The sequence below is a fragment of the Mesitornis unicolor genome, unplaced genomic scaffold, assembly GCF_000695765.1.
Source record: "Mesitornis unicolor isolate BGI_N332 unplaced genomic scaffold, ASM69576v1 scaffold13760, whole genome shotgun sequence".
NCBI lineage: Eukaryota > Metazoa > Chordata > Aves > Mesitornithiformes > Mesitornithidae > Mesitornis > Mesitornis unicolor.
The window spans coordinates 11,550-26,358 of record NW_010160360.1 but is presented as its reverse complement, the minus strand read 5'-3'; the positions used below and the strand labels follow the sequence as shown (position 1 = coordinate 26,358).

At 48.4% G+C, this 14,809-nt stretch overlaps 1 protein-coding gene across 1 annotated transcript in view; it reads left to right on the top strand.

The window, feature by feature from the left end:
- Positions 1-11,123, top strand: part of SLC7A14 (solute carrier family 7, member 14) — a 14,791-nt gene extending 3,668 nt beyond the window's left edge. The window contains exons 2-7 of the mRNA XM_010189800.1: positions 2,872-3,108; positions 3,878-4,095; positions 5,983-6,129; positions 7,226-7,434; positions 7,985-8,862; positions 10,801-11,123. Coding sequence (XP_010188102.1) covers positions 2,872-3,108; positions 3,878-4,095; positions 5,983-6,129; positions 7,226-7,434; positions 7,985-8,862; positions 10,801-11,123 — 2,012 coding nt within the window. The remainder of the gene's footprint in view (positions 1-2,871; positions 3,109-3,877; positions 4,096-5,982; positions 6,130-7,225; positions 7,435-7,984; positions 8,863-10,800) is intronic.
- The last annotated feature ends 3,686 nt before the right edge of the window (positions 11,124-14,809 follow it).

Below are 14,809 nucleotides of genomic sequence, written 5' to 3'. Positions count from 1 at the left end.
CACAAAAGGCCGGGCCAGAAGCCCCAGCATGCGCCAAAGCCACCACTAACACAGAAATATCTAACCCATGTACATGCACTGTATGGAAAGCTGCTGGCTACCTCGCCTCCTTCTGCCAAACAAGACAAACCAGAGAATGGAGAGGCCAATTAAATCTGGAAAATGAGGTTTTGTAGATGGGATATTGGAAGGGACAATGTCATGGACCAAACCACTCAGCTGTGTTTATGTCCTGATTAATGTCAATAACTCTATAATTACACCAGCGTAATGACCATCATGACAATTACACAGTCTAGCCGGTATTCAAGGAAAAGAAATAGTTTTCTGTAAAAAGACTACTCTTCCAAACAACCACTGTGTTGGTTTGTTTACTACAGAAACTTGGAATCACTCTTGACTGGGAGGAAAAAAAGAAATCTGTCTCCAAATCCAAAAAGCTGTGGTGGAGAGAGTGTGCCCAGCCTCTACCTGCACTTCCAGAGCTGGGCAGGCTATGCCAGGGCACTGGGAGAGCTGCATCTCCCCAGGTGCTGGGGGATGAGGGGCTGAATAGTTTTATTATGCAGTTTTAGTATAATAATAATAACAACAACAACAATAACTACTACTACTACTACAATAATAATAAAAATACTACTATAAATAATAAAAAATAATAAAACAACAGCAACAATGACAACAACACACTGATGAAGCAGAGTTAGTGAGATAAAATCTCACTCTAATAAACATATTATCTGCACCCTGATAAAATGTTCACCCTCATAAATGATGATATAATCTTCCTTTTTAAGCAGAAAGGGAAGTGCTGTGAACCCCATTCTGATGGAGGACAGGCAGCACCACAAAGCAAAGTGATTTGATTAATGCCGTCCAATACAGCCAGCAGCTATCAGAGATGGAGGGCAGATCTTGCATCTCGTGTCCCCTGGACATGCTATGATAAAAATACATTGTTTTCTTAATATATGCTGATACCTAATGCAGATACCCACAACGTGTTGCTGTATGCAATGCATAGTGAAAGATTACTCTTCTATTTTGGGATCCTAGTATAGTAAGTCTATAGTAACTGAAAACTCAACTGTTTTATACATATTAATATCTTTGCTTTGCCGTTATAATTCTGTATCAATAGCAATCCTCTTTAAGCCTTATCTTGTCATTGACTAAAAGTAGAGCTGCCTCCAAGAAAGATTATATGATTTTAAGGCCATCAAAGAGAGAAACTAGATACTTGTCCCCATCAGAGCACCTGTTTCATAAATCATTCAGGCCTGTAGTTATCTGTGAATGTCTTACCTTTGCTGAGCCCATGCATTTTTCATCAGCTTTGAATAATGACTGTAGGGCTGGATGATAGGGCTGTCTTCCTGCTGCTGGAGTTGGCCCTGCTTTACAGAAATCAAGTTTTGAAGAATCCCACTACCAGTGTAGTGCATGCAAGTTAAACAGTGAATGGAACATAAAGACACCAAGAAACAAAGCACCACCAAATTCAGCTTAGGGATTCAGTAATTCTGTGTTTGCACTGTGTAAAAGCTGCACTTACAGTGAGAGCAACGACCTCATAATGTTTTTGTAAATTATTCATTCCTCTCTCTATACTGAACTGATTGCAATTTTGAAGCAATTATTATCTTCTAAATAGAGAAAAGTAGTTGATAAAGAACTCAATAATTACTACATGTTTACACACTGATAATAATAGCCCTAACCCATTAACCCATACGAGCTGAACTGGGGTCTTTGGAGTCTTTAATCAGTGTTCAGCCCCAGGATGCAGTACACCCATTCCTGCACTTGTTCTGATTAATATTTGGGGAATTTATGACTAAGTCCATCCGTTCCTTTTAGATAAAAGCGAATGGTTATTTTAAGACAGCAGTGTGTCAGGGTCAGGTTTTTACTAAAAAGTGTCCTGACTTAGTAAGCACACAAGGAGTTTGGAAAGTATTAAAGTTCGCTGAAATATCCTCCCAAGCAAGTCCAGTTGTATATCTTCTTTTTGCTTTTATTTTCTTCTTCTACAAACTTAGTTTTGCAATTATTCTTCAGAATGAGACTTACATGTAACATTTTAAAGTGTTGAAATAGCTTACATTCTCTGTATAAGATGGCTTCAAACTCCTCTTGCATGGGTACAAATGAGAGCAGGTATGACTGGGACAGTGCTTGGACTTGGATCTGCACAGCAATAACACAAGATAAGCATTTGGAGATTGCACAGTTGGAGCAGGGAGAGGTGTAGCCTTGTGTGAGCACCCCTGTGGTATCTTGCTCTAGGATGAGACTGAGCAACACTGGTCCAGGATCCCATGCAATGGCCATGACCATCTCTGACCTCCACTGTCCTCTGACAGGTCTCAGTGCAACCACCTTTCCCAGGGCTATGATGCTTTCTGCAGCCAAAAACACTGGCAGCTTCTCAGTATATTGATACCACAAATAAAACATTTGAGATAAACATTCTTGGCAAAAATCATATTATGGTGTCACTGTTGGATGGGGAAGAAAATCTAACTGTCACCATCAAAGCTACTGCATGGACAGAGTGTTCCAAGGACCACACTGCTGGAGGGTCTCACTTCAAAGGTACACCTGTGAGAAGGCTTTTCTACAACAAGCTGTAAAACTCTGGGTTGTTTGAACTGTGTGTCCTCAAAATATAAAAATCCATCACAGCTTGATTTTAATGGGAAAATGGACAGCTTTTTAAGCCAAGTGATTGGGTCACCATAGCCCACTGTGGTGTCTCTGAGCTTCTGATATTGATTACAGCCTTGGGCACCTCCTGGTACCTCCAGGCACATGGGACCAAGGCAATTTTTCTTTTCCCTTACATTACTTTGCATTTTTTCTGAACAGGTGTTTGCTATGCTGAGTTTGGTGTGCGGGTCCCGAAGACCACAGGCTCTGCCTACACCTACAGCTACGTGACAGTGGGGGAGTTCGTGGCATTCTTCATCGGCTGGAACCTCATCCTGGAGTACCTGATAGGCACGGCCGCAGGCGCCAGCGCCCTTAGCAGCATGTTTGACTCACTGGCCAACCACACCATCAGCCGCTGGATGATCAACAGCGTCGGGACGCTGAACGGGCTAGGTGCGTCATGCTACCCGCGTTACTTAGGGCCTGAAAAGTAATTGGAAGTTCGTCAGAAGTCAGACATGGATATTAAGCTTCATTCATTATTTACTATCCATCTGCCTCGGGTGCTTAGCCTTTGCAGTCTGGTTCACAGATGGGATTGGGGAGGATGGGATACACAGTACTTTGAGCCCCTCCAGGGTGAGCTGGCGTTTAGCAGAATAAGTACCCAATAAAATTAGTGAAATATCAGAAGCTAATGACAGTGCAAGAGAGCTTTACCTAGTGCAAGCACTCTGCTCAGTCACATTAAGACACACACAGAGTCTTGTCAGAGAGTCCAAGTTGGTATCTGCAATACTGCTGTGCAGAAAAGCAGGGCTGTGATGGTCCTGGATGACCAGCAGCTCCAGCAACAGTCCATGGTTCCTACCAGTAAGTGAAACAGCCAGCTGTCCTGTACCTGTGTCATGAAAACTTAATGTTTGATTGGTTTTTAATTAGTACTCGGCAAGTACGTGTTATGCAAACTGAGACCTGATCATTTGTTTGCTGCCCTCCCAAAACTCCTAACAGTGTCTTGAGGCATCAGTATTCATCTCCTTAACTAAACTGCTTTAGCTAGTGGAGGTAGGGGCATCTGAAGACCACCTTTGCAATGAGATCAAGGAGGCCTGCAAAGCCTCAGGGTCTGAAAAACATTTTTAAGAGCCCCTGCAGAGTTTCTGGAGATGCTGTCCACAGCCATGGATGGAGAGTCACACACCTCTTTTCTCCTTCCCAGGGAAAGGAGAGGAATCATACCCTGACCTTCTCGCTCTGGTCATTGCTGTCATCGTCACCATCATCGTGGCCATGGGGGTGAAGAATTCGGTGGGGCTGAATAATGTGCTCAACGTCATTAACCTGGCTGTCTGGATCTTCATCATGATTGCTGGTCTCTTCTACATCAAAAGTGACAACTGGTCTGAAGGGCAATTCCTGCCGTTTGGATGGCCGGGGGTAAGTCCTGGGTGCACGGTGGGACATGTAGTACCTAAGTGGTGCTCTCCACGCACTCAGCTTTGCTCATGGTGCATGCACCCAACTTCCACTGCACTCTCCAAATCTCAACCCTGCCAAATCCACCTGCGCTTTGGCCAGGGACCTCCAGCTCCCACCACTGCAGGCTTGGATCCAGACCTCTCCGCTCCACCAAACCCAAAGGGTACGGCAATGCTTTGCCCCTGTATCCTGTGGGCTCTTAGAATAAACTCAGACTTTTCTAAAATGTCCTCTTGGAGAGCCAAACTCCAGATGAAAGTACGCATGAGGAAATGCCACTAATTGCCAGGCAGCAGAGCAAAATGCAGTGGCCATCTGAGACAGGGAGCTCAGGAAGAGCTGGCTCAGCCTCTGCGGAGGGGGAGATACTTGTGTTGGCTGGTTTTCAACAACAATGTTCTCAAGCATTTGTTTTGAGCACTTCATAATGCCACCTGCCAGTACTTATTTTATGGATGTTCCCTCAAAGCTTACCGAGAATTTGGACATATTTGGCCTTTTTAGCTTGCTTGCACTGGTTTTTATCCAAGGATGAAGAGAGACTGAAAATATCTCAGCTGGCCTAACCCCAAGATAATTTCTCAGATTTACACTGCTCAACTCCTTCGGGGGTTTGTGCAGAAAAATAAGCAAGAAAGTAAAGTAAACCAAAAACCTTGATTACTGAAAGTGTCCCAAGCTCCCATACAGTCCCTGCACCTCCCTTCAGCAAATCAATATCTCTCTGCCAGAGAACAGCAGTGAGAAGAAGAGCACTGAGGCCCATTTGAGAACAGAAGTCATATTTACCTTTCGATTGTGCTTGGCTTTTTGTGTCATATAATAGGTATTTTTTAAAAGAGCAAATAAAAAATAGCTGTTTTGCTCTAATCCAACTCTCCACATATCTCCTGGCAAAAAATATGTGGTTTTAAAAGATACATATCCAAAGCACATTAAAACCAATAGGGCCTTCCCATAATTTTCAGCAGGTTGTGTGTCTCCCAGATTGTAACAGTAAATCCACCACAGCGCAAGCATGAGATCCCCAGGAGCATAGGGGATAATTTAAGAAGCTTATTTCAGGTAGTCCCCTGAAATAGGTGAATTTTACGCTCTGCTCCATTGCTCGACAGCTGAGATGTGATGGACATGTGGTACCCAGCTAGTTAGATACATCCGAAAGTTTTAAAACTGCACATCAGCTCACCCCTTACAGCCACACAGGCTTCAGCCTGCTTCAGTGTTTCTTCCCTATAAATGTCCTTGCTAATATTGTATATTTTATAAAATCAGATAAAACAATAACCAAGCAGTACAAATAATTCCTCATCCAAGTGCTCCAACGTGTGCTCCTAACCTGTCTGTAGCTTCCAAGGAAAACAGAGGTTGTTTGGAAAGCGGCACACATCTGACTGTTGCTGCTCTCTTCTGCTTCCTCTGCGAGCAGATCTTGCTGCCACATGAGACATCTCGCTAAGATGGAATGTGTAAACATGCCCTAGATCCCTACTAATGTAAACGGATTTGGGGTGGAGTATCGCGAAAGCAAACCTGAAGTGGGTTAATTGTCTCCCCTGTCACTGCCAGATCTCTCTGCAGATTTGGGCACTGCGCAGGCAAAGGTTTGTGGTGCACCACAAGGGAGCTGCAGATGCTCTTTTCCCTTGACCAGATTGTTGGGTGTTGCCAGGGTCAGTCCCCAGATGGGAATACTCAGCTCGGCATGTGCACCCCCTGGTCTGCCCCTCTCACTCTTTATCTCAGACAAGGCAGAACTTAGGATCCTTCATTTCTGCTTAGTTCCCTCTCCCTGGTTCGTGCCAACCTCTCTCCCAGCACTGAGATGCTTGGTCCTCCCTGCAGGTCCTCAAAGGGGCCGCAACGTGTTTCTATGCCTTCATCGGCTTCGACATCATCGCTACCACAGGAGAAGAAGCGAAGAGTCCCAACACCTCCATCCCCTACGCCATCACAGCCTCGCTTGTCACATGCTTGACAGCATATGTGTCTGTAAGTACTAGCTATACGTATGTATATATATATACACAAAATAAAGATAGATAGATAAATAGATAGATAGATAGATAGATATTTATAACTTCTGAGCATCTGCAAAGCTCCCCTTCTCATGAGCCAGGGTGGCAGTCTGACCCTCAGACAAGGGCCCTTTTTTTGTTGGCATCTGAGACATCAGCTGTGTTTCCATGTGACTGCAGTGCCCTGCCGAGGCTCCCCTTGGCCCCAGCCTGGTTTGTCCCCAGGCTCATGTCACCCTGCTGAGATCCTTCTGCTGGCTGCAGGGAGATGGTGGCAGGTGGATTTTTTTCCCCATGCCTCATCCTCATCTACAGTTATTTTTGGATCTAGAAGTGCAGCAAAGTGGAAGGAGTAGCAGCATCTATGTTTTTGGGAAAAGCAGCACTGCCTCTGCTGGAGAGGTGGGAGAGGGGCCAAATGAGGGAAAGGATGGGCAGGGATGACCATGCGAGAGATGTGGCAGCAGCAGTGTCCAGCTGCACTGCACCCCCATAAGTGCATGTCTGTACTCCCTGTCAAAGAGCAAAAATGAGTCATGGAGGAGGAAAAATATTGTTCCAAACATTTCAAGGAAACTCACCCACTGCCTCTCCTGCAGCATGGTGGACTTTCCTCAAAACTAATTTCTCTTTGGCTCAGGTAAGACTAGAATGTTCCCCCAGGCAATGCCATGTGGGGTTTGAGTCTGTCCCATTGAGACTGCATGACTCCAGCAGTGCTGTCCCCACGCGGGAACGTGGCTGATGCAAGTGTTACTGACCCCACAAAGCCTCACCAGCCTCCTGCGTCACCACCGCAGGGAGGTTCATGGCATCTCCTTCTTACCTTCATATGGCAGAGACCAAGGCCCCGCCGTCCCCTCCATTAGCCACCCCACAGCAAAGCGCATACGGGCCTTACCTCCAGCATTTTACATTCCCTCTACAAGGGACATAGGGATGCAGTCCCGATCAGACTCAAAATTTTTTGGCTATCCACCCTTGAGAAGCAGCCCCCATGCCCTGTGAGTCCTCAGCAGCCCCTGGAGCTGCTGCTGAGACCCACCTCCTGCTCCTCTTACTTTCCTCAGGTGAGCATCATCCTCACACTAATGGTACCGTACGACACCATCGACACTGAGTCCCCGCTGATGGAGATGTTTGTGGTCCACGGCTTCTATGCAGCCAAGTTCATTGTTGCCATTGGGTCTGTAGCTGGCCTGACTGTCAGCTTGCTGGGCTCCCTCTTCCCAATGCCGAGAGTCATTTACGCCATGGCTGGTGATGGGCTGCTCTTCAGGTCAGTTATGCCCATGCAGGTATTTACTTTTGCCCCCTTGGGACCCAAAGGGGAGGTGTGCTAGGGACCATGGGCTGTCCTGTGCCTCGACAGCCCAGTGCTGTCACCGCAGGGAGAGTGGGCATGCACAGACTCAGAGCTTGCAGAATAGGGCACACACCAAAGCAAAATCCTGGGGAGAAAAAGTCAGGAGCAGTATACGCCAAAGTTTCTCATTTGGTGCTGGTACTGAGAGATTCAGCTTATAGGAGGACAAGCATTTAATTCAAGAGTTGCTTGCAAAGGACAACAGCTTATATGCATAAAATCTTGGCACTTGTTTGCAAGTGTCCGGGTGCCCATTTCAGAGCTTGTTAGACCTAGTTTTAACTCCAGATCCAGCCTCAGCAGTGCTTCCAGTCCCCAGCTGTCTGGAGTCTAAGTTCCAAAAAGCAGCAAGAGCTGAAGAGATTACAGCTCTGAGCCTGGCACCTCCAGACAAGTAAGTTACTGCAACAGGAAACTGCTGCCATCTGCAATTTTAACTTTCTGCAACTGTTTCACACTCCAGATTTTTATCCCATATCAGTTCTTACACTGAGACTCCCGTAGTGGCTTGTATCGTCTCCGGATTCCTCGCAGCGCTGCTCTCCTTGCTGGTCAGCCTGCGGGACCTGATCGAGATGATGTCCATCGGCACACTGCTCGCCTACACGCTGGTCTCCGTCTGCGTCCTGCTCCTCCGGTACCAGCCTGAGAGCGACATCGATGGCTTCGTCAAATTCCTCTCTGAGGAGCACACCAAGAAGAAGGAGGGCATCCTGGCTGACTGCGAGAAGGAAGTTTGCTCCCCAGGGAGCGAAGGAGAAGAGTTCGCTGGCCCACCAACCAACACGTGCGGGGCAAAAAATCTGCCATCGCTGGGGGATAACGAGATGCTAATTGGGAAATCTGATAAATCGACCTACAGCGTGAATCACCCCAATTACGGCACGGTCGACATGACTTCAGGGATAGAGGCAGATGAGTCTGAGAACATCTACCTCATCAAGCTGAAGAAGTTGATCGGCCCTCGCTACTACACGATGCGGATTCACCTGGGACTGCCGGGGAAAATGGACCGCCCCACCGTGGCCACTGGCCACACGGTCACCACCTGTGTGCTCCTGCTCTTCGTCCTGATGTTCATCTTCTGCTCCTTCATCATTTTCGGGGCAGACTACATCTACGAGCAGAGCTGGTGGGCTGTCCTCCTCGTCGTGCTGATGATCCTGCTTATAGTTGTGCTGGTGTTTGTCATCTTGCAGCAGCCGGAAAACCCCAAGAAGCTGCCCTATATGGCTCCTTGTCTGCCCTTTGTCCCTGCCTTTGCTATGCTGGTGAATATCTATCTCATGCTGAAGCTCTCCACAGTCACATGGATCCGATTTGCCGTCTGGTGTTTTGTGGGTGAGTCCCAGATTCATTTATTTTGATTTTTTAACTGACACTCTTCTGAAAGGGTGTTAAAAATAACTTCCCTAATTAGAGAGCTTAGGATGATGCTTCTTCAGCTGGGACATACCCAGTCCTTTGCCCCTTGTCATCCTGAAGTTCTTAGAAACCTCAGTTAATCAAGCCCCCAGACCACAGCTAAATGAAAAATTACACCTCCAGAAAGTGTCAGTTTGATGGAAGTAAACTGCTCCATGCAAAGGTGACTATTTTGATGAGTCTTTTCATGCAAAGTAGGTGGGTTCTGAAAAATGCCTCGCAGGCAGGTTTCCTACAGAAATCTGCCTGCTTTCTTGCTATTTCACCCACTTGAGCTCTTCAGCAGCCCACACCAAAATGTCAGTACCATATTTCCAAAGCCCAGAGCTGCCCAGCTCCAGCAGCCCTGGGTGAAATAGAGCCGAGGGATCTGTGGACTGTATCTCCTTCTCTTGGTCTAAGACCTTAACTTTGTTGCAGGGGGATCTTGGCACTCACGGGCTTTGTTGTGGACCTTTTTTCGCCAAATTTAGACTTCCTGGCACATAGCCAGGAGCCTGGCATGTCTATAGCTTCCCTTGCTTTACTTGCAACCCACTTACTCCACAAACCCAGGGGAAAAAGAGCAGCTCTCATAGCTCCTCCTGAAGGCTTCCACATCTGGATTATAGAGAACTGAAGCAACAAGACAATATCAAGACCAAGGACTCTTTACAGAAAAATAAAAACCCTGTGGGTAAACGTATACATTGCAGCAGTCCACAGGAGCCCTGGTTGCAGACAACAGGCCCTGAGCGTGGTAACAGCACCCAAAAAGACCATCCCTGGCCAAGTATCCCACCAGCAGCCCTCCCCATTGGGAGCAGGGTTCATGGTCCTGCGCTGAGAGGGAGAAAGGGGTGGGGAAAGAAAATGAGAATTGGTGCCAAGGTCAAAGTCAGCTGCCACCTCCCATAAATGCAGGAATCACCTCTCCTGAAGGAGGGAAGGGCAGGCACAGGCCACTACACTGGGCTCACCAGCCTTCATGCTTTTCTCAGGTGCCTCCTGATGTTTGCAGATGTTTGACTGCAGTTGGCAGAAGCAGATGACAACATGAACAGTCCTTGGATCTCCCTTTGGCGTTTCAGAGAGTTTAGAGTAGTCCAATGGTTTCCATCCTTTGTGGGGAGGCTGCTACCACATTTTTCCTCCATTTTTCCATTCTTTCTTTTACTGAGGTGAGGATGGCAGCTGCCCTGAATCAGTCCTGCACAAATGAAGTCCCATAGCAAAGCTCCACCTCTGAGAATCCCCTAGTCCCAAACTGGGCCGTTAGGCAGTAGCTGCCACATGCACCCTTTGGGCTGGAGAAGACATGCTCAGTGCTTTTTTGGCCCTCAGAGGCAATGGGTGAAGCTGCAGACCCAGGGAAAGTCCTTCTACCTGAAAGCAAAGTGATTCCCAAGCATCAATTTAATCAGCTGTGATTAAATAGTTTCCCCTGTGGGTACATCTAACATCTCTTCAGCTGCCACCAATGGCAGACTCAATTAAGCCACTCCATTAAGGTGTGATGGATGTCACCAGCCCCATCCACAGCTGCTCGTCTGCTGGGAGAGGGACATCTTGTTTGTTTTGCTGGCAAAGATGTACAGCCCTGACACACAGACTCTGGATTTAACCTCACAAGCAGTCCCCCATGGCCAGTCTGGGCATGTGAAGAAGTCTGGGTTGCTGTATGCACACATCTGTGGCAGGCTAATCCCAGGATCCACTGGAAATTAGATGTCCAGGTACAGACCCACACTGATGTGGTTTTTATGGGGCAGGTGCCATTTTGGGGCACAACACATCTTTAGTAATGTTTTAGCTGAGGTCACAGGATTGGTGCAGGCAGCCAGGGTCCAACTCTCTCCTTCTCAACCACTGCAGGTCTGCTCATCTACTTTGGCTACGGGATGTGGAACAGCACACTGGAGATCAGCGCCCGGGAGGAGGCCCTCCACCAGAGCACCTACCAGCGCTATGATGTGGACGTTGACCCCTTCTCTGTGGATGATGGCTTCTCCTATGCTACTGAGGGTGAGGGCTACCCGGGCTGGGGTCCCTCTGAGGACAAGGGCTTCTCGTACCAGCAAATGGCAGAAGCAAAGGAAAGCCATCGGACAAGTAGCAGGTCGAAAAGCAAAGGCAGGCACAAACAGCCATCGGAGGCTCTCATCGCCAACGACGAGTTGGACTACTCACCTGAGTAGCAGGGTGGGCAGTGGGGCACCGCGCTGCCTGGCCAATCAGGAAGGGTTCCCATGACTCCCCCGTCCCATCCCATCCTCCCCAGGCCCTCCACCACTACCCTGCTCACCTCCAGTCCTCGGGACACGCTCTGCGATTGCCGTTGACCCTGACCAAACACACCTATGGCTCATCCTGGCTCTACTGGTTGGGTCCCACTCTGGTAAATACCAGTCAATCCCCCAACACCAGTTGATCTCCTGGCACTGGCCATACTGGTGAAGGCGGTAGAGTGGGAGATGTGCCAAACTGGGAGGGCATTGAGAGATGGAAGGAGCTGCATGAAGAGATGAGACAAGTTGTCTCTGGGGATCGTCCACCCAACAGCTGTGGCAGTGAGATGCCACTCTTACATTTTTGGCACTTTCTTAGCATGTATGTTTGTCTTCTTTGAACCAGCTTAGAAGTAATAGCTGAGCCAGAGGGACAGGGTAGGTAGGTACAAAACAGAGATGGATAAACCTCTTTCAAGTCCATAGCTCGGAGGTGGATCCAGGGATGTTGGTCCCATCACACAGTGTTTCCATGGCCTGTTCTGTGTCCATCCCCTGACCCTGAATCCAAGTGTCCCAAATACTGTGATTCAAAATTAGTCCATGTCTCAGTCAAACCTTGAAGTCCCAGCATGGCAAAACATCCCAAATCTGCAGTTTGAAGCCTGGCCCCATTTCTGGTCACAACATTCTTGGCTCAACCCACCTTGTGTCAATGGTCAGCAAGGCCCACATGCTGTTTCTCTGAGCATCACCGATCTGAGGCTGGGTGCTGTTTTCACCACATTGTGTCTTTTACAAAAATGACTACGTTGCAATTCCCTCAGTGGTGGACACATTTCAACACTTGCTCTGGCCTTGGTGCTTCAGAGACATGTCCATGTTCCCACAAAATAGCAACGTCTGTGAGTCAGCCACATCTTGGCAGGGCTGGACCACATGTGGCAGGCAGAGAGGACTTGGCTACTGAAATCTCCCTCTCTGCTGCCATCTCCACCTTGTACCGTTTTCTCTGTTTCTGATTCTGGCTTGGTGGATGCTGTGTGGAAAAACATTGAAACACTGCTTGTTCTGTAAGTGTCCATATTTCAGTTTGAATCCAAACAGCAATGGTGGCTCGCAGGGCAGAGGTGGTCAGCAGGTGGATGTTTCTCATGGTTAAACCCTGCGGTATGGCTCGAGCATGGCCATGACCCCCAGCAGTACCATCGGGTTCCCTACCACCAGTGTCCCTGCAGCCCCGTTGGCAGTGATGGGGTTTGGGGACAAACTGTCTCCCTTGTCACAGACAGCAGCTGCACTGCTGAGTCAGCCATTAGCAGCAGGTCCAGTTCTGGAGCCCATCACCAATGTGCTTAGTTTAAAACACTGCAACACAGGAGCATCATTTTGAATAAATAATAACCAAGGAAGCACCTATCAGACAGTGACACCCATCCTCCTCCCAGCTGCCAAAGGCTGTGGCTGGATCTATCCGTGGGACTCCATGAAGCAGTCCAGACAAACTCCCAGTGCCAGCGGCTGCTGCTGGCATTCCAGGGGACAATTTGACATTGACAGGGGTATGAGGCAGGATTTCCAGCATGTGATGCTGAGAACCATTAATGCTTTGGTTCACTGGATGAGGCTCAGGACCCCAAAACACAGCACAGAGCCTGTCTGGGCCCCTCTGTGGGGTGCAAAGGGTGCCTGGACCTGTGCCTGTCTCCATCGCTGCTGTGGCTCAAGGACTCAATGGAGAGGCTCTGCCCATGGCTGAAAAAGTTTCCCTGCAGCTCCTGTCCCAAATGGTCACAAACTACAGTCCTTTTCCCAGTGGAGAAAATTCTGCAGATCTTAACTTGGAGCACCCTGAGCAAGCCAAGGGAAATTTGGTCTCTGTGAGAGCTTCGGGATGGGAGTGCAGATTTGACAACAGGACTTGTAAGCTTTGCTCTGACATCCCCTCCTGCTGCCTGTCCTTACCACGCTTCTACAAGCAGAAATTCCAAGTCTGTCTCACCAAAAAGCTGTTCGCAACGTGCGCACCGCTCATGGGCCAGCTCGGGAAGCCTTTCCGGCAGTGCCGAGCGCCTCTGGCAGAGGTCACCTCTCACCCATGCTTGGCTGCTCTCATCCTCGATGCCTTAGAAGTACCCAAGAGAGGTGGCACCTCGCAGATCTGGCTTTATATTTTCAGGGAGAAAGATCGATGCTATTTTCCTACCAGCTCTTGTACTATACCATATCCGAGGTACTCGTCTTTGTCCTGCTTCCACATGGTATTTATGAACCACAAACTCATGCCTAAGTACCCTGTCAAATCAAAGCCTGTTATTCCTTTTGCAGCCTTAATCTCTTGCTACAGAGCAGTTACCAGTACCAGCATCTGTCGTCATGTTCGCTCTAGTTATGCCATATAATTTGATGAGGGCTTGATCCCTTGCTCTTTGGCGTCTGTAGGAATCTCTCCATTGGATCCATGCACTGAGTGAAGCCCTTTGGCTGCTCTTGTTCCCATTCACCCATCCTCCTTCCCCCTCCTGGGGAAGCGCTGGGGCAGCACGACTGCACCATGTCCCTGGGACCACCAGGAGACAGCACTTGATGCCACAGCACCATCTGATGCAGATGGGCTGCCATCAGTCCTCGCTGTGGTGGTGGATGGAAGCCATACCCCCCTCCCAAGCCCACCACATCCCATCTACCAGAGGTGTGTAAGGAGAAGGGGACCAAGCTGCAGGTTGGGTCTTGCCTGGGTTTGCTGATGGCTGAGTGGCGGTGCCCAGGGAGGGAGTTGGCAGTGGGGTCCTCCACCCCACTCCAGATGGCAGTGCCTGAGACACACATGAGTTCAGCCTCTATTTTGGAGCTCGTGTGCTTTCCCTTGGTGTTGGGTTCTTCAATGGGCAGGAGCAATAGCCACAAAGTCCAAAAAGTTCAGGCGTGTCCCTCACGTCAGGGCACAGCTGGGCCCAGGGGTGGTTTCAGATGCTAGAAGAAGGTGCAAGTGCTTGTTTTGCTGTAAACCCAAAATCCAACCTTTCCCCCGGGTGCCCTCAGGGAGGTTCTCACACCCCTGACCCATCAGGAGGACACAGGCAGAGTGGTACCACCCTGCTCCCACCACTGGTGGAGGCACACCGACACCTGTGCCTGACCGCCCTCACCAGGACACGCACCTGGGGGGCCCACTGCATGATACGGACAGAGCATAAATACCTCAAACCTGTCAGACCAACTTGGTAAGATCTCGGGCTCTCCACAAATTCACTCCGCACGGTTACGACCACTGGGTACAAGGCCCAGCACACCGGCATCCACCACGCTGCAGAGAAATCACGCCCCGAACGACATGGGATGTTGCAAATCCAGCTTGTAAATGATCTTCACTTTGTTTTGTTCAGTCTTTCTGATGTATATCTTGCTTTTTTTGCAGATGGTACTTTCTGGTGTAACAATTCTCTGCAGTTCTGGTATGAAATTGGTGTATTTGTTAAAAAAAGGTCTGTTCTATTAGTTATTTTTTTTGTGGTTTCCAAAAGCCCATTGGTGCATTGTACAATGGGATCTTGTAGTGTGTCATGAGAAAGAAAAAAATATGCAGATGTTATGGAGTGATTTTTATTTTCAAATGATTGTGTTGTTGGCGACTATACATATTATATATATATATA